The following is a 23,407-nucleotide window of genomic DNA, read 5'->3' as shown; positions in this document are numbered from 1 at the left end:
GGTGCCCTGTACCCAGTTCTGACTGAGAGAGAGGAGGAAAGGTTTCCGGGAGGCTGGGGAGTGGGCGGACAAGGGCCCCAGGGCATCAGTTGGCTTCTGACCAGGAACAGATCAATGTCCCAATCATGCAGGCGTCACCTAATGCCTGTCTCCCTCTGGCATCTGGTCCCTCCCTTTCCAGTAGGACTCAGGCTCCTGATAGCTATCTGGGTGAACCTGGTCCTGCCAGTCAGAGGGACCGGTTTTGCCAGAGGCGAACAAGCAACTAGTAGGGAGAAAGGCTGTGGGCGGGAAGAGCCAGCCCGCAGCTAGCAAGGACAGAGTGTTTCTGGAGACAGAGAGCCAGCGAGTGGGCCCTAGAGCATCCCAGAGAGAGCTGGGCTTTCCCTCAAAGGCCCATCTTGCCCACCAGGCCCCGCGGTTCGGCAGCCCAGGAGCTCAGCCCTGCCTGGTCTGTGGCTCACCTCCTCCAGGCCAGCTGCTGGGGCATCCCTTCTCTCCTCCCACCATGGCCCTGTACCGCGTGTGTGTGACCACTGGTCCCTACCTGATGGCTGGCACACTGGACAACATTTTTGTCACACTGGTGGGCACATGTGGTGAAAGCCCCAAGCAGCGACTGGATCGCATGGGCAGGGACTTCGCCTCTGGATCGGTGAGTAGAGGAGAGAGGGAGGCGGCGGCCCTGAGGGCCACCAGGTGCAGGGAATCCTGAAGGAGGGGAGGATCTTTCCCCTCAAGGCTCATCAAATCCTGCAGAACTCAGGATGCCGGTCCTCGTGGCCACCCCATTCTGGTCCCTGCCTTTCCTGGGGATCATAAACCCTACCCAGGCAGGGCTGTGAAGGAGGAGCCCTGGACAGGGGCTCCAGAGAATTCCACTGGCTTCCTAGCTCCTTCTCCAATAACTGAAGGTGGGTTTTGGGGAAGCTGCTTGCCCCCTCTGAGCTTGGGTTTCCTCTTCTCCAGAGGGGTCTACCTGCCTCTGCCAGGCCCCAGCACTGTTGGTGGGTGGCCGACATCAGGTGGGGGCTTGAAGGAGGCTCGGGAGAGCCAGAATGCACCCTGCTCACACAGGGCTCCTGCAGCAGCTTCTGCCAGATGAAGGATACCTTTTTGTAGTTCACATCAAGGCACTGCATGGGGTACAGCCAGCTTGAGTGCACGTCAGGTGAGGCAGAGGTGTAGAAGGCGCAGGTGTAGGTGCACTTTTCAAGGTGCAGGACGACTTCGGCTGTTCCTTGCCTCTCACCGGCTTGCTCTCTTGCCCCCACCCTAGGTGCAGAAGTACCTGGTGCGCTGCTCAGAGGAGCTGGGTGAGCTCTTAATGCTGCGGCTCCACAAGGAGCGCTATGCGTTCTTCCCCCAGGACTCCTGGTACTGCAGCTGCATCTGCGTCACTGCCCCCGATGGTACCTTTTCCCACTTCCCCTGCTACCAGTGGATGGAGGGCTACTGCACCATCGAGCTTCGACCAGGAACAGGTGTGGCAGAGGCAGGGGCTGGCCTGGGCTTCAGAAGCATCCACTGGGACCAGGCGCAGCAGAGGTGGTGGGGGGGTGTGTGTGTGGGGAGGGGTGGCTCTCACAGAGCCCAGGGTGTAAAGAGTAGGGCTGGAGTTAGGGTAACTGCAACTCAGGGATCCCAAGTAGGTGCTTTCTGAAAATTCAAGCCTCGAACACCCTGAAATGCAGGCGTTTTCTGGGCAGTATGTACCCCTCTGGAGACACACACAGTCTAGGTGTGCACTCTCACATACACTCATACCACTCAGAGTCACATGCACAGAAACACACAGAGATGGCGGTATGCTCACCACTGTCACCCTGCTCCTTCCCCGGAGTCAATTCCTCTGAGAGGAGTTAATCTGCAAGTGGAGTTACTGAATTTTAACTTGGGAGAAGCCCTGAATGTTTAGAGAATTTAACTGGACAGGCCCTGGCCCACTAGTACTGGCTTTCCTGCTGTGGATGAAGTTCTGTGAGGTGCTGTTCAGGTTCTTTCTTGAATTTGGGTGGGGGCTTTGAAGGATGCTGGACTGAAGCTACTTCAGCCTCTGGCCACACACCCCCCTGCCCCCACACACATATCTCCTGAGACAGGCAAGACTAGGGTGAGTCTGAGTGTGGAGACGAGTCTTAGGGCTGAGAGATGATGTCAGGTCAGGTGAGTTGAGTGAACATTACCCTTGCTGACACTGAGTTCCTCACAGGCTGCACTCCAAACCCCTATCTGTCACCACAACACATCCACCTGTCACTTCACAAAACATGTTTGTTCACCAGTCCTGTGGCAAGTATGCATTTTGTGCATGGTTCCAGGCACCATGCTGGATGCGGGGAATACAAAAGATGAATACCATGTGACTTCTGCCCCCAAGGAGTTTGTAGTCTTGAAAAGGAGACACACATGCAAACAATTAGGGAGTTGTTATAATCTGGGGTTAAGGGTGTCCCAAACCCTTTCTACTGATGAATGCAAAAAGAATGGGGGACAACCGTGTCCCTGAGGGATTGGGTTCAAGGGTTGGGGGGTTAAGGAAAGGCATGCTGGAGGAGGTGTCATTTGAAAAGAGACTTACCAATGAGTAATCTTCATTACCCACAGCAAGAACTATTTGTCAGGACTCCCTTCCCCTCCTTCTGGATCACAGGAAACGGGAACTCCAGGCCCGACAGGAATGCTACCGGTGAGGGTGGCCTAATTTGACTTCTTTCCCATCTTACTCTGACCTGATCCTTAATCAGACTGTTACTAACTCTAACCTCAGTTCCAACTTTGGGGGCCCAACTCTGATCACCACCCTCATTTAAACCTCAATCTAATGCTGACCCTGAGTCCAGGCCCACAACACCAGTACTGATAATTGTCCCCAAGACCATCAATGGATCCACACTCAACCCCCAGCTGTCCTTGATGTGACCCAGATACCAGACATGACCTTAGGATTGACCAACTTCAGCCCATCATGAGCCTCACACCCAAACGAGCACGATGTTGATCTCAACACAAACCCAACTCTAAACCAGTTTGGATATTCATGCCATCCTCAAATGCTACCCAGATCTGAAGCCCAGTGTCTTCGGGGAAAAAAACAAACATACCTGCTCAGACAGTGGGTGGTTTCTGGGAGTTTTAATGTAAAGTTGTGTCTTTAAAAGCTAAGGCTTCTGTTTACCCTAAGCTTCACTTGCCACTTCAATCTCTTTCCCCTGGAAGCTGGAAAGTCTACGCCCCTGGCTTCCCCCGCATTATAGATGTCAGCAGCTTTGAGGAGATGGAGTCAGATAAGAAATTTGCCTTGACCAAGACAGCGCCTTGCGCAGACCCAGGTGACAGGTGAGGGTGCACTGAGAGTTGGGGAAGAAGCTGGAAGGGCATGAAGTGAAGGGTCTGCTGTGAGGACTGGGCTGGGCAGCTTGGGAGTCATGGTCTGTGACAGATGCAGTTTAATGCAAGTGTCTGGAGCAGAATGGGTGGGGATGGCCCCAGCAGTCTGGCAGAGAGGAGGGGAGAGGGCAGGGGAGGTGCCTGGAGTGAGCAGAGGCCTGGGGACTCTCTGGGAGGAGAGAGGGGAGGAATTAAGGGGAATGGGCTGCAGGTCCCTCTGATTGGTTTCTGCCCTTCTGCTTCCCTGCTCCCCAGCAGTGGGAATCGGTACCTGCCTGGCTTCCCCATGAAAATTGACATCCCCTCTTTGCTGCACATGGAGCCCAATATCCGCTACTCCGCCACCAAGACGACCTCGCTGCTCTTCAACGCCATCCCTGCGTGAGGCCACTGCCATCTCCGCACTCCTGCTCCCTCGCCCTTCTGCCCCTGTCCCTTTGATCAATCACATCCACATCTCTGCCCCTGTCTCCCCTCCATCCACCCACCCGCAGTGTCTCCTTCTCCTCCCCCTGCCCCGCCCCATCTCCACTCTCTTTTTAAGCAACTCTTCTCTAGCTCCCCATCATCACCTCGTGCTCTTAAACTCTCCTTCTCTTTCCAGTCCTCAAACCAATAGAATTAATTGAGCACTTACTCTGAGGAGAGCACGGTCCCAGTCACTGCTGGTGGGACCAGGCTGAGCAGGAGAGGGCCAGTCTTTAAGATTTAAGGAGGTGGTCAGGACACCTCAGGTTCAATTTCCTGGCCAATACTTTCTAGCTTTATGACCTTGATTTTCACATAGCCTCTAAACGGTTTTATCATTTATGACAATAATATTCATACCGACTTCATAGGTGTGGGGGAAGACTTTAGAGAGTTAACATCCAGGGAACGTCCCTGGTGGTTCAGTGGTTAGGACTCCATGCTTCCCCTGCAGGGGGCACAGGTTTGATTCCTGTCAGGAAACAGATCTTGAAGGCTGCACAGTGTAGCCAAAAAAAAGCTAATATCCAGCATAAAAAGTTGTAGTCTTAGGATACAGTCTTGGTTGCGATGGACTCACGGGCTCCCCTGGGGAGATGTATGTGCAAGGCAGTTAATTACTATTGGTGGGGTCACCGGCAGCTCAAGTCTGAGGTTCTGAGTGTGATGTGGCTGGAGGGGGTCCAGTTGACATCTGGTCCTGACAGGAGCAGGGATCGGGAAGTGGTTGCTGGGAGACATATGGGATTGAAGCTTTGGGCTTGGAGAGAGGAAAGGAGATGGGGAATGGGTGGGTCCTGGGCAGACCCAGGTCATTCTGTGGGGCTCAGCCACCTGCTACCTGCTGCATCAGGAGGCCCAGAGGAGGCCACGGCAAGGAGCTGGATCCTCATGTTCTGGGCTTCAGTGCCACAGCCGTTCTTCTGGAGAAGAACTAGTGGGAGGGGATGTAGGAGTGAGGAGGGGTATGGAGCTTGAGTGTCCACAGGCAGACACAAGGGGGCTTGGGCTTCAGGACAAGGACCTGCTGAGACGCCTGGCAGGACTAAGGAGAGTCTCAGTAACTAGCATCACCTGAGCTGGTCCCCAGATGGAAATGTGGGTCGAGGCAGGGGAGGGCCCAGGAGACCATGTGGACTGCCGGTGTGGGGCTCAGAGAAGGTCCAGTGGGAAGAGGAGTTGGCATTTGGCAGCCTCTGGTCATTTATGGAGGGGAGGGAGTCACTGGGCTTTAGTGTGGCGTGACTGCAGGGTGCCCTAAAGGATGTGAGTGGCAGGCCTTGGAAAAGGAAGGCCTTTTCTTTGTCCTCTCTTGCCTCCTCAGCCTCTGTTTTAATGACCATGCTCCTGTTGAGTTTTCCCCATCCCCTAGGTTCTTAGTGGGCAGCCACTCAGCACAGGTTCACGGAAGGAGTGAGTGGCTCCTTACTGAGCACGTAGGAACCTGTCCCTGGGCTTGTCAGGTCACTATTGCCCCCTTGCCCCCATGCCTTCTCCAGGTGCCCACACTCTTCATGACACATCTGCCTCCTTCCACAGCTTACTTTATTGACCGACTGCCACAAACCTGCCTGTCCTCTGTTCCATTCCCTTCCACTTGACTTGGCCTAGCTAGTGAGTGATTATTACAAACTGGGTATGTCAGGGCAACACAGCCCAGTCCTGGCCATAAGGAGCCCACAGTATAAGAGGAGTTTATTTGAGTAGTGACATAATGAAGGGTTCACAATATAACGAAAGAAGTAGTGGGTATTTTTTGAAAGATACACCAAGGTGTATGTTTGGGGGGTGATCAGACAATGCTTCATGAAGGACTTTGCATCTAAGATGCACACAGAACAGGTAGGCTTGATATGAGATGGAGATGTAGGAGATGGTTCTCTAGGAAAGGCATAGCTTAACAAGCCCTGGACAGGGGAGAAAGCAGACTTCATTTCAAGCATTTTTTTCCTTCTGATTATCAAGTAATATATGCTCATTGTAAAAAAAAAAAAAACACAAAAAACTCAATACTAACATCCACAAAGTGAAAAGTACAGCCTGCAGGCTGGCAAGCCCACTTTTACCAGTTCAGTGTACAAAGTATATCTCTGGCTATGTTTAATGAGAAGGCTGTGGTGGGCCTTGGTAAGTGCACATGGTGGGGAAAAAAGCTAGAAAGGCTGTAGAAATCAGCTGGTGGGGAGTTGCCAGGGCAACCTGAGCAGCTAGGGCTTCGTCATGTGGGCAGAGGGGAGCCAGTGAAGGTCTATGATAAGATGAGAGCTTGGAGAAAGCATGATGAAACACCAATGAAGATAACTGGTCTGCACTATGTGTGCCATCTTTGCGCACACATGTGGAGCCACCCTTACAAAGCCTCAACTAGCCTCTAGACTTGTCTCCCACGTGGACCGTTAGGCACCTCTGCTCTGGTCATTGACCTTGTCAAATTCCTCCAGGGCTCTAGGCTGGGGGCACAGTGCCCATGGCAGCCCTCAGCCCCCAGCCCCATTTCCCCTCCCACAGGTCCTTGGGCATGAAGCTTCGAGGGCTGCTGGACCGCAGGGGTTCCTGGAAGAAGCTGGACGACATCCGGAATATCATGCGTTGCCACAAGACCCTCACTTCAGGTGTGCAGAGCCAGGCGGAGAGGTCCTTTCTCCACTGGACCCTGTGCTCAGGCTCCTCTGCCTCATGCTGGGAGAAAGCTGAATTCTAGTTGCAGAGGGGTTGTGGGGTTCCAGTGGGCAGGGCTCCTGACTTCACTGGGGGCACTCTCCCAGACTCCCCTCAGGAACCCATCTCTCCTTCCTCTGGGTGGGGACAAGAATAGGCAAGTGGGGATGGAGCGGGGGTCAAGGGTCACTTAAGGAGTCCTGATCCTGGTCAGGTGCACTCATCTCTCTTCCCCTACCCCTGCCATCAAGAGGTTTGGGCTTTGGGGCCAGACATGTTCGTGTCTGCCACCCAATTAAGCAAGTAGCGAGTCACTCTGCCTCTTAGATTCCTGTGTTAAACTGAAGGTATAATTACACCTACTCATAGGACTGCTGGGAGGAAAGATTAAACCATAATGATGAGCAAAGTGCTGGGCTAAGGAGGATCTAGTGAAGTGATTTCAGCCCAACTGGCCCCCTCTCTTGTCCCCCAGAGTATGTCAGAGAGCACTGGTGTGAAGACCAGTTCTTTGGGTACCAGTACCTGAACGGCGTCAACCCAGTCATGCTCCACTGCCTCTCCAGCTTGCCCAGCAAGCTGCCGATCACCAACGACATGGTGGCTCCCTCACTGGGACCAGGCACCTGCCTGCAGACAGAGTTAGAGGTGGGTAAGCTGCCAGTAGGGAGAAGGGACGGGTGTGGAGGGTAAGGGTGGGATGGCTGCATCCAGCCTGCAGGCCTCATCCCCAGCCCGGCACCTTTTAGGCAGAACAGTTATGGGTAAGGCGCAGATGGGCCTCAGGCTTGAGGCATGAGACGGGGCCTGGCGAACTGGTATGCATGAATGTGACAGCTTGAAGGAGGATGCCCTGCCCCTGTTCTGGGGCCTCCAAGATCCCAGGTGCTGAGGCCCAAAGAAAGCCGTTTTAGGACAGGCCAAAGGCAATGCCACTAGACAGAGCAAGGACAATCTTGGAGAACTAGGAACTCTGCGGGTGTGGGAGAAGATGATGACCCACCCAGTCTCTGATCTTGACTCAGTCAAGCTCTCAGGCATCCTCCAGAAGGCTGTGGTTGTGGTTGGCAAATTCTCTTCCTGTGTTGATTTTATTGATACTGAATACACTCAAGTCATCTGAGTTGAGAGAAGAGGAAGGACCAGGGATGGGGAGAGGAGGAGAGGATGCTGGCTTGTCCAAGAGGCTGGGAAGCCAGGTGAGAGGTTGCACAAGGAAGGATTCAGCTGGACTTCATTCCGGACATGCTGGGAAGGGTGAGGTTCCCAGCACTGGCCTTTAGTGCAGGCACCAAGCATCACTGAGGCCCAGGCTGGAGTGGGAGTGGACAGAGGACAGAGAGGGAAGCAGAGCCGGGTGCAGACGGCACTCTAAGGCTCCGTGCAACTTCCCCAGAGGGGCAACATCTTCCTAGCTGACTACTGGATCCTGGAGGAGGTCCCTGTCCACTGCATAAACGGCCGCCCCCAGTTCGTGGCCGCCCCGCTCTGCCTGTTGTGGCTCAACCCCCAGGGGGCCCTGGTGCCCTTGGCCATCCAGGTGAGCCTGCGGCCGGCTTTGAGGGGGTGTGGACCAGGCTTCGGGGAACGCGGCCTCAGGGGGCACCTGTCAGTTTAAAGCCTCACCCCCTTATTATTCCTCGATGCAGCTCTGCCAGACCCCTGGGCCCGACAGCCCCATCTTCCTGCCCACTGACACTGACTGGGACTGGCTGCTGGCGAAGACGTGGGTGCGCAACTCTGAGTTCCTGGTGCATGAGAACAACACGCACTTTTTGTGCACACATTTGCTGTGCGAGGCCTTCGCCATGGCCACGCTGCGTCAGCTGCCTCTCTGCCATCCTATCTACAAGGTCTGGGTGACCCTCGGGTGGGGGGAGGGCCACAGTGGCCTTCTCCCTGACCTTCGGTTCTTGTGACCTCATCCCACTCGCAGCTTCTGCTTCCCCACACTCGCTACACGTTGCAGGTGAACACCATCGCCCGTGCTACGCTGCTCAACCCTGAGGGCCTTGTGGACAAGGTGCATCCTCCACCCAGCCCTTCCCCGGGGCTCTGCCCCCAGGGCACTTTGCCCCGCCCACAAGCCCTGGCCCACTCCTTTCCACAAGCCCCGCCCCTCTCCACAAGTCTCCTACCTGCCCCCAACCTCCCTCCCTCCAATCCACTCCACCCGCCCCTCCTCATCAGGCTCCGACTCCAAAGTCTCCTGGAGGTGGGCAAGGCACCCCAGCCTGAGCACACCTGTCCGCTGACCCCGAGTTGGCGCTCCCCTCCCGGCTCGCCCGGGATTCAGTTCATTCTTCTAGTTACCAAACACCTAAGGATTACCTCCTACGCAGGCAGTAAGGCTGCAGCCTGTGCAGCCCACGTCCTGCCCTTATGGATGTTTAATTCTTGGTCTTGGATGCTTGATTAACTGGAAGATTCCCTCTACTGAATCTCTAGCCCCATCTCTGGGGTGGGGGTTGGGCCGGTCGCGGTGACCAGCTGTGTTGTGTCCTCAGGTCACGTCCATTGGGAGGCAGGGCCTCCTCTACCTCATGAGCACCGGTCTGGCCCATTTCACCTACACCAATTTCTGCCTTCCGGACAGCCTGCGGGCCCGCGGTGTCCTGGATATCCCCAACTACCATTACCGAGATGACGGCCTGAAGATCTGGGCAGCCATTGAGAGGTGTGGGCCTGCGGCCTGTGGCCAATCTGGCCCCACCAGGGCCTCCTGGCCAAGGGGACAGTGTGGATCCGTGTGCTTATGTAGGCTGGGGCACTTGGTGCTTGGGGGTTTCCGGTGTTTTGAGCCCAGCACAGGGCACTGCAAGGGTGAGAGTTGGGGTTGGGGTTCCTCATGAAATGGCAGAGAGCTGTGGGCTGGGGAGGGCCTGGGCTGTGTGTGAATGTGGCAGAGGACAGGAAGGACATGGAGTCCTGAGAGGTCAGGGCAGAGGTAACAGCTCGGTGTGGGTGGGGCCTCCAGGTGGACAGGTCTTCCTTTCTCCCAGGTGGGGAGGGGAGGCCTCATGTCAGGCTCTCCTCAGCACCCATGACTCTGGAGTGGAGATGAGATTTGAGGGAAGCTTGGGCACTGTAGTTCCAACTGAATATGGGGGTCCCCACTGAACCTCCATGGACTCGTAGTGGACTCTGGGCAGCTAGCTCTCACTAGCCTGAGCAGCCTTGGGCCTTGATTTGGGGGCCGGCCTGAACCCAGGGTCACTGCTGGAGCAGGGACATCTTTTTTCTGCAGCTTCGTCTCAGAAATTGTGGGCTACTATTACACCAGCGACGCGTCTGTGCAGCAGGATTCAGAGCTGCAGGCCTGGGTCGCAGAGATTTTTGCTCAGGCATTCCTGGGCCGGGAAAGCTCAGGTATCCCCTCCCCGTCCCCCCCACCACAGACTCAATGACCTGCTGTCCCCCTCGGCCCTACCAGGCCCCCAGTTCTTATTCACTGAGCAGCCTTTGAAGCACATGCCATCATTAGCCCCACTGAATAGATAAGGGACAGGCATAGAGAAGGCCGCACTGGCAGTGGCAAAAGCAGGGTCCAGAGCCAGCTTCCAGCATCTCTGGAGTCCTTGCTTTCAGCCACTACATAGTCCCTGCTCGACCTCTGCCACCCATTCACCTTCACTTGCTGAGATCTGGGGATGTGTCGCTTTGTGGTAGAAGCCATCTCCAGCCTCCAGCACTAAGGATTCTGGAACTCTCTCTCATACCCTCTTATGCCTATCCTGACAGGTGGCCCCTCCAGCCACCAACCTGTCTCACTTGTGGCTTCATGGAGTAGCTTGGTGCTGCTGCTGCCCAATTCCTCCTTACTGACACCTGTCACCTGTCCCTGGCTATCCCCTCTCTTTTGACACTGCCTGAGAGGCCTCTGAGACCCAACCGACACCAGTCCTCTTAGGCCTCCTTTGCTTAACCTAAGTGCAAGCAGATGCCCCCGACTGCCCTCCCCTCCTTAAAGTCTTCCCTTTGCTCCAGGGAGGGTGTGTCTTTCTGACCTCCTCTTTCTTTCAGGGCTTCTGCCGCTTCCTGATCCTGATTCCAGCTCTGGTTTGTCCTGGGTCTCTGTCTCCTCTTGCTCTACCCCTCCCTAACAGAACGATCCTTTCTCCTGTTTCTCCTCTGTAGCTGATTCCAGACTTGGAAATCCCCCTTCCCCATTCCCTGAGGAAACTTTCCTTGTTGGCTGTCTCACTGTGACTCTTGAGACCAGCACATGAAAATTACAAGTCATGCTCTGTAGAAGGACTTCTGGCCTCACTTGGGTTATACATGTCATTGCTACTCTTCACAGCCTACCTCCCCGGTGCCAGTGTATCACGGTCTGTATTTCAGGCACTGGAAAGTGCAGACAAGGCATCTCTATCTGGGTGAGTGGAAGAAATTGCAAGGCTCAAAGTGCTACAAATGTCCAGCCTCTAGTTCCCCCAGCCGGAGGGAGGGAGACTCTCACTGCCTGAGGTGTCTTCTCTTAGCAGGGGCTGTAACTTTTAGCTGACTCAGCACTTCTGGTGGCCACCCAGAGCAATTCCTGCCTGGGGAAACCTGGGGAGAAGGTGTGGTCTCAGGTCACCAGGGAACAGAATGAACAGCTGTTGTAGTCCTACCTGTGAAGTGAAGTGAGGTGAAGTTACTCAGTCGTGTCCAACTCTTTGCGACCCCATGGACTGTAGCCCACCAGGCTCCATCCATGGGATTTTCCAGGCAAGAATACTGGAGTGGGTTGCCATTTCCTTCTCCAGGAGATCTTCCCCACCCAGAGATCGAACCTGGGTCTCCCGCTTTGTAGACAGACGCTTTACCTGTAGTGGGCTCCAAAGCATTTTTTTTTTTTTTTTTTTTGCCTAGTCCCTCGGGAATCTTATTTCCTTGATCAGGGATTGAAACTGTACCCCCTGCATTGAAAGTGTGGAGTCTTAACCACTGGACCATTAGGGAAGTTCCAGCTTTTTTTTTTCAAACAAAAGTTTGAACATACAGAAAAGTAGAGAATATGATACTCTACTTTTACCCACCTAGATGCAGTTTACCCACCACCTTGATATAGTTCCTAACATCTTGCCATGTTTGATTAAGTTGTTGCTTTTATTTACACATATTTCACATTTTACCTAATTAATATGCATCTCAGATTTTCTACACAATCACAATGCTGGCATCACATTTAACAAAACTGACAAGTAATCTCCAACATTACCCTCTTACTTGTCCCATTCTCCCTCAGTTGATCCCGTTGATTCTAGAGCCAGTCAAGGACCAAATGACATATGTGTTCATTTTGACTCTAAAGTCTCTTTTACTTTAGGTCAGCCCCTCTCTGCCCTTTCTAAAATCACATAAACATCTGACAAGGCTAAGGACTAGCTGTTCTGCAGAATGTCTCGCCTTCTGAATTTATCTAATTGCTTCCCCACGTTGTCATTCCTCTACCCACTGTGTTGTCTGTCAACCGGAAGTAGTATCTAAAGGTTAAATGTCTGGGGCAAGAATGTTCTCCAGTGATACTGTGTTCTCCGCATTGCATCATACTGGGAGGTGTGCGATGTCAGGCTATCTATTAGTGACGCCAAGCGTGATTTCTGGGTTAGGGTGGTGACAGCCAGACCTCTCTTGGATCTTTTGAAGAGCAGCCCCTCCCTGTGCTTTGCAAACCTACTGTTAATCAGGGAGCATCCTGATCCTAACTGCTTCTCCTCCAGGGGCAGCTGTTTTTCTCTTCAGGGTTATCTGTTTCCTATTCAAGACACAGAGTGGGATCAACTGTCTTGTCTTTCTTTATTCAACTTATCTCTGATTTAATACATCAGGACTTTCTTCAGATTGACAAACATCTCTTCCAACCGGCACAAACTTATACTATACTCATGTTTTCAGGTAAAATACATTCATTCATTAACCTCAGCATGCCTCTGGCTTCCACATTTCAAAGGGAAAAAATAATATGCGCTATAGAGGAATTCCCATATGTCACCTGACTTTGCTTTTTTATTCTATCCACCATGAACAGCACATTCGGAAAATTCCCACACACTCCCAGGCAGACAGATACCCAGTCCTTCCTTCAAGCCTCTCCGTCTGCTCTGTTGCAACAGCCTCTTTCACAGCTGTCATCCTGACTCCAAGCCTTGGAGCCATCTTGACTCATGTTCCCCAATGTCTTCCTCTCTTCCGAAATCCAGTTAAGTGGCCAATGCTATTGTCCCCATCATTTCCCACTGTCACCACCCTAGTCTTAGTCCTCTCACTACTCCCGCAACAGTGGCAGCTGCCTCTCAACCTATCCCACCCCTCCCAGCCTCTCGCTACTCGTCCGCCGCCAATTCGGCAGGGCCACCGCCCCAGTAATCCTCTGAAATAGTCCCCAGAAACCACCCTGCCTGGCAAAGTGCTGTAGCCTCACATCCAATTAAGTCCCCTCCCTGTCCCCTCACCTTGCTTCTGACTTTGTGCTTGCCCACTCTGGCTTCCTACCTTCTCGTGCATTCACTTCATTCAACCAGTAATATTTATTAAATACTGTTAATATTTACTAAGTATTGTTTCAGGTGCTGGGGTTTGGCAGTGAACATGACAGGCAAAAATCCTGGCTTTCAAGAAGCTTAACATTCTTGTGGGGAGATATGGATAATAAACTAGCAAATAAAATAAATAAATAAATAAATAAACTAGCAAATATGTCAAGTGGTTAAAAAGAAGAACAAAACAGCATCAGGGGATACAGCAGGTTGAGGTAGGGAGACTACTTCAGTTAGGAGGTCAAGGAAGGCCTCTTTTAGGAAGGGCTGTCTGCTAGAGACTGAAGGGAGAGAGCTGGTTCTGTGGATAACTGGGGCAAGAGTGTAGGGACAGAGGTGGAGTCAGTGCAGAGACCTCAGGTGGGAGCGTGCAGGCAGGTTTAAGAAATCAGCAGACCTGTGTAGCTGAGTAGAGTAGGTGAGAGGGAGAAAAGTAGGGAAGGGAATGAAGACAGAGAAGGAATAAGAACCAGATTAAGTAGGGCCATGGTGAGGTAAGTGAGGTGGGAAGCCCTTAACGCATTTTAGGTAGGGGCGGTATAACTGGATTTACAATTCTGAAGGATCACTTGATCTGGCTGTTATGTGGAGAACAAACTGTCAGAGGCAAGGGTGGAAGCAGTCAGATTCATCCAGGGGTGAGACGATGGAGAAGGGGTGGTGTGGAGACTGGAGCTGATGGCACGAGGATGGCTTCTGCAAGACTTTGCTGACATGTGCCGTGTGAGATAAAAAGGGGAGCGAGTGCACAGATTTTGGCTGGAGCAACTGAATGGAGAGCGCTAAAGTGGGCCCAATGGTGGCCACAGGGGACAGGTTTCAGTAATGTGCAAGGTAGGGAGTCAAGCTTGAGGTCTGGCAAGTGTCAGGTCTGAGACGCCTCACAGACACTCAGGCAGAGGTATCAGCTAGCAGCTGCAGATTTATACCCACTGTCAAGTCCAGCGTGCAGGGGTGATGTGAACTTGGGAATCATCAGCCAGTGAGAGGTGGTGAAGGCCACAGTCTTGGATGAGACCAGTGAGATCAGAGAAAAGACGACCAAGGGCTGAGCCTGAAAATGCCTGCCTCTTCTTTTTTTCCATTTGAAGCTCACCACATTATTCTACCCAGGGAGGCCCCTTCTCTTCCTCCAGGAAAGCCTCCTCTAACCACCCAGCCCCGTTGCTGAACCTGCCATCTCCTCAAAGGGCCAAGCCCTGGCCTTAAACCTTCCTCTGCTTCCATCATTGTGGGCTCATAAGCAGCACCTTCTCTGACCATCTGTCTCTGCCACTAAACCCAACGGCAGATGAGATGATCTGCTCCTGGGTGCTCAGGCAAATCTTGGTGAATTGGGTAGAATTCTATAATTACATACTAAAACAAGCTGCAGACAGAAGTGCTGTTCCCTTGAACCTGGCTCTTCTGTTGTGACCTCTGCTGGCTTGGCATTTTCTAGTCCTATCCCAGTCCCCCCCTTCAGAGACCACACCATAGTGATGACCATCTGTAACCTGGTGTGATGATCAGTCACTAAGTTGTGTCCAACTGTTTGCGACCCCATGGACTGTAGCCCACCAGGCTTCTTTGTCCATAGGATTTTTTCAGGCAAGAATACTGGAGTGGGTGGCCATTTCCTCCTCCACAGGATCTTCCTGACTCAGGGACCAAACCCTCATCTCCTACATTGGCAGGAGGATTCTTGACCACTGAGCTACCTGGGAAGCCCCTATCCTTAACCTCAGCCCAATCCCAATACTAGTCTAAAGATGGTGGCAGCCACATGTTTAGTCTGCATTGCTCTCTCTCCTCCTGCAGCGAGCCCCAGTCCTGAGGTGCCCTCAGGAATCTGGTCCCTTCCATCCACACCCTCTTCCCTTCCCCTCACTCTTAGGCTTCCCACGCCAGCTGTGCACCCAGGGAGAGCTGGTGAAATTCCTCACTGCAATCATCTTCAACTGCTCTGCCCAACATGCTGCTGTCAACAGTGGGCAGGTGAGGCTGCAGAGGGTGGGCCTGGGGGACACTGGGCTACGTAAGATTAGTCTCAGCAGTGGATGTGAGGCCAGAGTTCGGCTGAGCGCATGGGAGGGTCAAGGCTGTGATGGGTTTATGGATAGGGCTGGGGTAGGAGTGGTGACTGGGTGGAGGGCAGCACTGGGGCTGAATGATGACTGGAGTAGAGCTCAGTCCAAGCTCGTAATGGTGACTCAAGTTGGGTTGTGGAGGGAGTAGTACTGAGGGGCTCCAGTTGTGGACAGGACGAGGCCAGGTGGAGCAGCAGGCCAGCCCAAGGCTCATTTCTCGGGTGACCTCTTTACTCTGGGTCCTCCTCCCTCCTGGGTGACTCACACCACCCAGTCCTGGAACACCAGGTAGGGGGATAACAAGGGGTGACCCAGGCTCCTGCCACCCTCTTCCTTGCTTCTCTTTTAACGACCCCCTTATTTCCCAACTGCAAGATCTAGGATGGTAGGGGCAGGAACAGGGATGTTGAGGAGGGAGATGGTCCTTCTTTTCTGGCCAACTGACTCAGCTGGGGTTGGGGGGTCTCCACAGCATGACTTTGGAGCCTGGATGCCCAATGCCCCGTCATCCATGAGGCAGCCCCCACCGCAGACCAAGGGGACCACCACCCTGAAGAGTTACCTGGACACCCTCCCGGAAGTGAATACCACTTGTAATAATATTCTCCTCTTCTGGTTGGTCAGCCAAGAGCCCAAGGATCAGGTGAGTGGTAGTGGTGGTGGTGGGGTGTCTGGGGCTGGGGGGAATTTGCAGGGCCTGGGTAGTGGAGGTGGTGGTAGCTGTCCAAGGGAGTTTGGGAGCCAACATCTGACATCTATGCTGAGTTGCCTTGAGTTCTTCAGTTTCTTCAGGAAATGATAGTTGGGCCCCAGAGACACACTGAAGTAAATACCAGTTTAGTGGCTGGGTCACAACTTCCATCTAATTCACCAGTTTAACCTGTCTATCCACCTATCCGTCCATCTGTCCATCCAACCACTTACTCACCCATCAGTCACTCATCCATTCACCCAGACATTTGCCAGATCCCTCCCATGTGTCAACACAGTGCTGGGCACCGGGAACATAACACTGAGTGAGAACTTTCTGCCTGCAAGAATCCTACGGTCTACTTGAGGAGACACACAGGGAAAGGGAAAAGGGCACCACAATGTCGTAGGAATCATTCATGAATTCCTCCATTCAGTCCATACTTCTTGAGCACCTGCCAAATGCCAGATACTGGTGGGCAGATATGAACCTTGATGTTGTACATAAGCTTACAGCCCAGTGACAGAGGTAAGGATGGGGCCTCACGGAACCTGACGAAGTCCAGGCAAACCTGGGAAGAGGCCTTGGAGGAAGTGACATCTAAGATGAAACCTTTGGGGCAGGGAGGTGTTGGGCAGACAAAAGAGGGGCAGGGTTAGTTTCTAAGCAGAGGGAAGGACTCTACCAAGCAAAGCAAAGTGAAGGTGAGAGTCTGTTGGTGCATTTGCAGGAGCATAAACAGCCCAGTGTGGCTGCAATTATTTGTTCAAAAGACAAATGGGAACCACTTAAGGGTTTAAGCCTGGGGTGACATGGCTGAATTTGTGTTTTTGCAAGGGCGCTTCTGTGGCTATGCAGATGGATGGGAAGGGTAATTTTGGAGGCAGGACCGACAGCAAGGAGGCTATTAGTTAGGCCAGGCCAGGGGAGCAGCCCTTGAATCACCAGTTACCATTATCTCCATTTACACACTGGGTCATCAGTCATGCCTCTGCCCTCCTGGTCTTGTCCCCAAGCTCTCTGCTGTGATATCCTCATTTCTCACGCTTAACTCCATTTGGCACGAATATTTTATCTCCCTAACAAGATTCAACTTATCATCTCATCGCCTGGGAATGCAGGAACTACTCCCCAGATGCTGCTCCTCTCTGGTCTCACTTCCCAAGGATTTGGAGACATTCATTTCAGTCATTGCAAAGGAAAAACACTGTTTTGTTTTGTTTTTTTGTCTACTCACACAACACTACATTACTACTCTCAGTACTCTCCCTCAATATTTCCAGCCACCAAATGTGTGGGGGTGGTTCCCATACCAAGCAGTTCTTCAACATCAGTTGGGTGTCCTCTGTGTTAGTTGCTCAGTCATGTCTGACTCTTTGCGACCCCATGTACTGTAGCCCGCCAGGCTCCTTTGTCCATGGGGATTCTCCAGGCAAGAATACTGGAGTGGGTTGCCATTTCCTTCTCCAGGGGATCTTCCCAACCCAGGTCTCCCACACTGCAGGCAGATTCTCCCAGCACCTCCACATGGGTGTCAATGTGGGTCTGAGCCAACAGGGAAGCCCCTGATGAAATCTAACAACTGTCCTCTAATTGAGCTCAATTCTGACACTGTCCCCCTGGAGAGGTGTCAGATCCCACAGGTGAAGGACTCAGTCCCACAAAACTGCTCCTCCACTCCACCCTCCTCACCCCCTTCAGGTGACAACTGCAAGTTCCAGCTTATCATCTGAGTTTCTGACCAACCCCTCCTCAGTTTTGATCATTTGCTGAGAACAGCTCACAGAGCTCAGGAAAATATTTACTTACTAGATGACTGGCTCATGCTGAAAGGACACAACTCAGCAATGACCAGATGGAGGCACTCCAGAGAGCAAGGAGTGTGGGAAAGGGTGTGGAGTTCCCATGCCTCTCTAGGCTCTCTCCCCAGCACCTCCACATGGGTGTCAACCTGGAAGATCTCCAAACTCGTACATGAGGGATTTTTATGGAGGCTTCATTACCTAGGCACGATTGATTAAATTATTGGCCACTGGGGATTAATTCAACCTTCAGTTCCTGCCCCCTCTCCAGAGGCTGGGGGGTGAGACTGCAAGTTCTAACCTAATCACAAGGTCGATCCCTCTGGCAACCAGCCTCCAACCCCAGGGAATTTCCAGAAGTCACTTGGTTAACAGAAACTCAGGTGGGGTTGAAAAGGGCTTATTTTGAATAACAAAAGACACCTTTAACACTCTATCACTATGAAGTTATAAGGGTATTAAGAGCTCTGTGCTAGAAACACAAAACCACATATATTTTTCTTATTATAAGTCACAAAATCACACTGGAAAGGGAGGAGTACACCAGAGGATGAGGGTGGAGAGTTCCCTTTCTCATAAGCCAGTGGGAAACCTAACCCGGAAAGTCATAACGATAACAACAATAATATATAGCACCTATCACTTCCTGAGGATCTATCATGTGTCAGTCATTAAATCAGGTATCTTATGTGCACTATTTCAAGATACGAAATAAATAAGTAGCTATATTTAAAATACTTAATACAGTGACTGGCATATAAGTGTTCAATAAATGGTACTCCATTTTACAGGGGAGAAAACTGAGGTTCAGAGACACCAAGCAGTTTGCCCAAGGTCACAGCTAGTAATTAGGCACTGAACCCAGTCATTCATATTTCTATGCTCTGCTTTATCAATAGTGACACTATAGTTTCAGAAATTAGATGTTGATCTGGTAAATAAGACATAAAACTGATTCTTTGAAAAGACCAATAAAATAAACCAGAGATAATTCAAATCAAGAAAAAAATTAACATAAATGTACAACATCAGGAATAGAAAAGGTATGAGAAGAATGGAAAAATTAGAAGAAAATACTAATTATAGTTTTATGCAAACAAATTTGGAAACCTAGATGAAATAAGTAGAATTTTTAGGAAAACTTGAAAAACCCAAAGCAAACAAAAAAAAAAAACCAAAATACCAGAAGAGGTGAAAACCATACATAAATGAAAAGGGTTGTAAAAGATCTGATCCCTCTCCTTGTAAAGGGAGATTCTATTAAACCTTCAAGGAGCAAATAATTCCTAAATCATTCACACTTCTTGAAAGTATATAAAAAAGTAGAAGCTTCCTAAATAATTTTACTGGTAACCCTGACACCAGTGCCTGGCAAGGGCAGTGCTCTTAAGAAAAGAGAAGTGAGTCCCAGGTAGAGGGTTCTAGTCCCAGATCCACATTTCCCACCTATGTGACCTTGGATATGTAATCGGGCCTCTCTAAGCCTCAGTTTCTTTATCTGTAAAGTGGGAATGATGAAGTACCTGTCTTACTGGATTGTTGTCCTGTTGTGATGGTCCATGTAAAGCCCTTGCAACATGTCCACTGTAATTAAGAAAATAAAATTATAAACTCATTCCACTTAGCTAACTACAATCTTAAAAATATATCATTAGTCAATGAAAGCCAATAGTATACAGTAAAACAATAATTCATCATGATGAAGTATAGTTTAACTTAGGAATGAAAGGTTGGTTCAGCCTGATGAAATCTAATAATATCCATCATTACATCAGTAAAGAGACACACGATGTAATCATCTCAATCAATACATGCTGAAAAAGTGTTTGATAAATGAGAATAGCCATCACTACTAAAAACTCAGTATAAGATGAAACTCCCTTATGGAGTTTTGATATTTCAGAAAAGAAAACACTGGCCTTATGTTGAAACAATAGAGGTCATTAAAGTCAGAGAGGAGAAAACAAGGCTGTGATTTAACAGTTTCAGGAGGCTCTGCTGGTGCAATAAAACAAGGCAAAGAATTTTTTAAACATCAGGATTGTTGGCAACAGTTTTATTATGTGAGCAGTGTGTGCTGGTTAAGAGGTTGGCCCCAGGAACCCTGATGGGTGAACTGGTGGTGTACTGTGGTCAAGCCCAGAAGGGCAGTCCTGTTCTGCCGCAGGGTGGGACTGACTTCAGTTCATTGCGCTATTTCTGAATAGAGGTTGGCTAGGCTGGAAAGCATGAGTGTATGATGACACTGGCAACGGTGGCTGACTGGGAGACGCCTCAGAACTGATTGTCTTCAGGGGTTGCCTTTTGTGTATTCTTGGGCATATCTGGTGGGCCGTTTATGTTGATTTCAGTAGTGTTACGGACGTGGTTATGTTTCATTCATAAAGCAGTGGCCTAGGCACAGGAAGGAACCTTTTTAGGGATCGGTGGGCTGCTCTGTGCAGGTGGCTGGAATGGTAGTTTCGGGGTTTCAAGGGTTTGCGTTTACAGTGGCCGTGGCTGGGTGACGCCTGCCTTTAGAAACCACCTTGACTGCATTTGTTGACAAATATGGCCCTGAACATCATCCTGACCCCACACCTGATTTTCTCCCAGCGGCCCCTGGGCACCTACCCGGACGAGCACTTTACAGAGGAAGCCCCCCGCCGGAGCATCGTTGTCTTCCAGAACCGCCTGGCTCAGATCTCGCGAGACATCCGGGAGCGGAACCGGGGCCTGGCGCTGCCCTACGCCTACCTGGACCCTCCCCTCATTGAGAACAGCGTTTCCATTTAACCCCCTCCTCTTAATCGCTAGCGCTGGTGTGAGGCGGGCCAGCTTCTCAGGATCCTCCAGTTCCCTCTGTCCTCCTTATTCTTGATCAGCCTGCACTTTCTCGACGCGTTTTGCACCCACGATGGTTCTAGCATCACATGAACTGGGCCCTGAACTGTGAGGGACCAGTCCGGGAGTGTCCGCGGTGAGAATCTGCTGACTGAAGTCAAACGCACAACAGGCACTTCGAAAGGAAGGATCTCCATCATCCCATGTCCTCCTTCGGGCAGCCTCCTGTGAAAGCCTAGCCTATTCCCCATCTTCTATGAAAAACCTACCTCCTCCCACCAAGCCCAGCTTGGTACTCTGAACCCGCCTCCCCAGTCCTCTCTCATTCCAAAATACGTTATCCTACTTCACCTCTTTGTTTCCACCTTCCTCCCATCCTAGGACCAATCCAATCCAACTTCTCCTTTGGCAGAACCTGGAAACTGGACAAGGAAGGATGTGTGCTCTGGATCTGCCATGTGGTCCACTTTGACCCCCGCATCTTTAGGGGGAGGATTAGAATTAGAGCCCAGCTTACCTGTACCTCTAACTGTAGTTCTCAGCGCCAAGTTCCCTGGCTTGAGTGTGTGTGTGTGGAGTCTCTCCCCAACTCTTTCCTATCCCAACTATCATCCACCACCCACTTTCTGTCCTTAAGCCCAGAAACTTCAATAAAAATTAGTATGCATGCTAAGTCGCTTCAGTTGTGTCCGACTCTTTGGGACCCTATGAACTGTAGCCGGTCAGGCTCCTCTGTCCATGGGGATTCTCTAAGTAACAGTACTAGAGAATACTAGTGGGTTGCTGTGCCCTCCTCCAGGAGATCCTTCCCACCCAGGAACTGAACCCATGTTTCTTACATTTCCTGCATTGGCAGGCTGGTTCTTTACCCCTACCAACTGCTGGGAAGCCCCAAAATCTGTATACTTGGCTCCCATTTCATTTTTCTTATTGTACCTGTGTGTATGTACATAGGTGGGGTATTCAGAGATTAGAGAAAGAAGGAGCCACAATGAGTCCCTAGCATAGCTGCTCTGGAGACAGGAAGCCTCCCAGCTCAACCCATTACCTAGCCAGGCCCTCCATTCCTTCACCTCCCAGACAGAGTGTGTCATCCATCAGGAGGTGAAAGAGTATCTAGACTCAAGCTGCTGCTGCTGCTGCTAAGTCGCTTCAGTTGTGTCTGACTCTGTGCGACCGCATAGACGGAAGCCCACCAGGGTCCCCCATCCCTGGGATTCTCCAGGCAGGAACACTGGAGTGGGTTTAGCGATCCCGTGGACTGCAGCCTACCAGGCTCCTCTGTCCATGGCATTTTCCAGGCAACAGTGCTGGAGTGGGGTGCCATTGCCTTCTCCACTAGACTCAAGGGGTTGATACAAAAAACATAGGTATTAGGTATGGCTGAGTGATTTTGCTGTGTACCTGAAACTATCACAACATTGTTAACTGGCTGTTACTGCAATATAAAATAAAAAGTTAATAAAATACATCAGTTCAGTTCAGTCACTCAGTCGTGTCCATAAATAGCCTATAATTTTTTCTCCGTTAGTTAATGTAGTGAGTTATGCTGGTTTTCTAATGTGAATAAATCTTGCATTCTTACCAAAAAAAATAAGGTATTTTGCAAAGCCTGAGAGTCCAGTTTCTGGGTGTCAGGTTGTTAACATTGCCACTGAGATCTGGTTCCTCTTCTGAACTCATGGAAGACTCAAGCTTTGGTGCTGTTGTGCATGGGTGGAGTCATGGATGAGTTTTGACCAATGAGCGATGAGCAGAAGTGGTGTGGGTCATCTCCAGGCAGGAGTGTTTAATTGTTGGCGTAAGCCCTGGGGACCTCTCTGCCTCTGTTCTCAGTTCAGATCAGTTCAGTCACCCAGTTGTGTCCAACTCTTTGCCACCCCACGGACTGCAGCACACCAGGCCTCCCTGTCCATCACCAACTCCTGGAGTCCACCCAAACCCATGTCCATTGAGTTGGTGATGCCATCCAACCATCTTATCCTCTGTTGTTCCCTTCTCCTCCTGCCTTCAATCTTTCCCAGCATCAGGGTCTTTTCAAATGACTCAGCTCTTTGCATCAGCTGGCCAAACTATTGGAGTTTCAGCTTCAACATCAGTCCTTCCGATGAATATTCAGGACTGATCTCCTTTAGGATGGACTGGTTGGATCTCCTTGCACTCCAAGGGACTCTCAAGAGTCTTCTCCAACATCACAATTCAAAAGCATCAATTCTTCAGTGCTCAGCTTTCTTTATAGTCCAACTCTCACATCCGTACATGACCACTGGAAAAACCATAGCCTTGACTAGACGGACCTTTGTTGGCAAAGTAATGTCTCTGCTTTTTAATATGCTATCTAGGTTGGTCATAACTTTCCTTCCAAGGAGTAAGCGTTCTTTAATTTCATGGCTGCAGTCACCATCTGCAGTGATTTTGGAGCCCAGAAAAATAAAGTCTGCCACTGTTTCCACTGTTTCCCCATCTATTTGCCATGAAGTGATGGGGCCGGATGCTATGATCTTTGTTTTCTGAATGTTGAGCTTTAAGCCAACTTTTTCACTCTCCTCTTTCATTTTCATCAAGAGGCTCTTTAGTTCTTCTTCACTTTCTGCCATAAGGGTGGTGTCATATGCATTTCTGAGGTTATTGATATTTCTCCTGGCAATCTTGATTCCAGCTTGTGCTTCCTCCAGCCCAGGGTTTCTCATGATGTACTCTGCATATAAGTTCCATAAGCAGGGTGACAATATACAGCCTTTCCCTATTTGGGGCCAGTCTGTTGTTCCTTGCCCAGTTCTAACTGTTGCTTCCTGACCTGCATACAGGTTTCTCAAGAGGCAGGTCAGGTGGTCTGGTATTCCCATCTCTTTCAGAATTTTCCACAGTTTATTGTGATCCACACAGTCAAAGGCTTTGGCATAGTCAATAAAGCAGAAATAGATGTTTTTCTGGAACTCTTGCTTTTTCGATGATCCAACGGATGTTGGCAATTTGATCTCT

At 50.9% G+C, this 23,407-nt stretch overlaps 1 protein-coding gene and 1 long non-coding RNA gene across 2 annotated transcripts; one reads left to right on the top strand and one right to left on the bottom strand.

Moving 5' to 3' along the window:
* The first annotated feature begins 297 nt into the window (after nucleotides 1-297).
* On the top strand, nucleotides 298-21,079 carry ALOXE3 (arachidonate lipoxygenase 3). The gene is made up of 15 exons (XM_043900931.1): nucleotides 298-655; nucleotides 1,280-1,484; nucleotides 2,608-2,689; nucleotides 3,220-3,339; nucleotides 3,646-3,771; nucleotides 6,367-6,470; nucleotides 6,992-7,164; nucleotides 7,913-8,056; nucleotides 8,166-8,369; nucleotides 8,453-8,539; nucleotides 9,024-9,193; nucleotides 9,764-9,885; nucleotides 14,917-15,017; nucleotides 15,582-15,752; nucleotides 20,198-21,079. The coding sequence occupies exons 1-15, from the start codon at nucleotides 509-511 to the stop codon at nucleotides 20,375-20,377; spliced, it is 2,136 nt and encodes a 711-aa protein (XP_043756866.1). The 5' UTR covers nucleotides 298-508; the 3' UTR covers nucleotides 20,378-21,079.
* Nucleotides 6,023-20,261, bottom strand: LOC122693435. Its single transcript, XR_006340898.1, has 4 exons — nucleotides 20,216-20,261; nucleotides 19,126-19,186; nucleotides 7,042-7,146; nucleotides 6,023-6,123 (listed from the first exon to the last, which is right to left on the bottom strand). It is a non-coding gene; the product is annotated as an uncharacterized LOC122693435 (long non-coding RNA).
* Nucleotides 21,080-23,407: the final 2,328 nt, after the last annotated feature.

This window comes from Cervus elaphus, chromosome 5, assembly GCF_910594005.1.
Source record: "Cervus elaphus chromosome 5, mCerEla1.1, whole genome shotgun sequence".
In the NCBI taxonomy this organism is placed as follows: domain Eukaryota; kingdom Metazoa; phylum Chordata; class Mammalia; order Artiodactyla; family Cervidae; genus Cervus; species Cervus elaphus.
The sequence above is the reverse complement of the archived record's forward strand: the minus strand, read 5'-3'. Positions and strand labels throughout refer to the sequence as shown.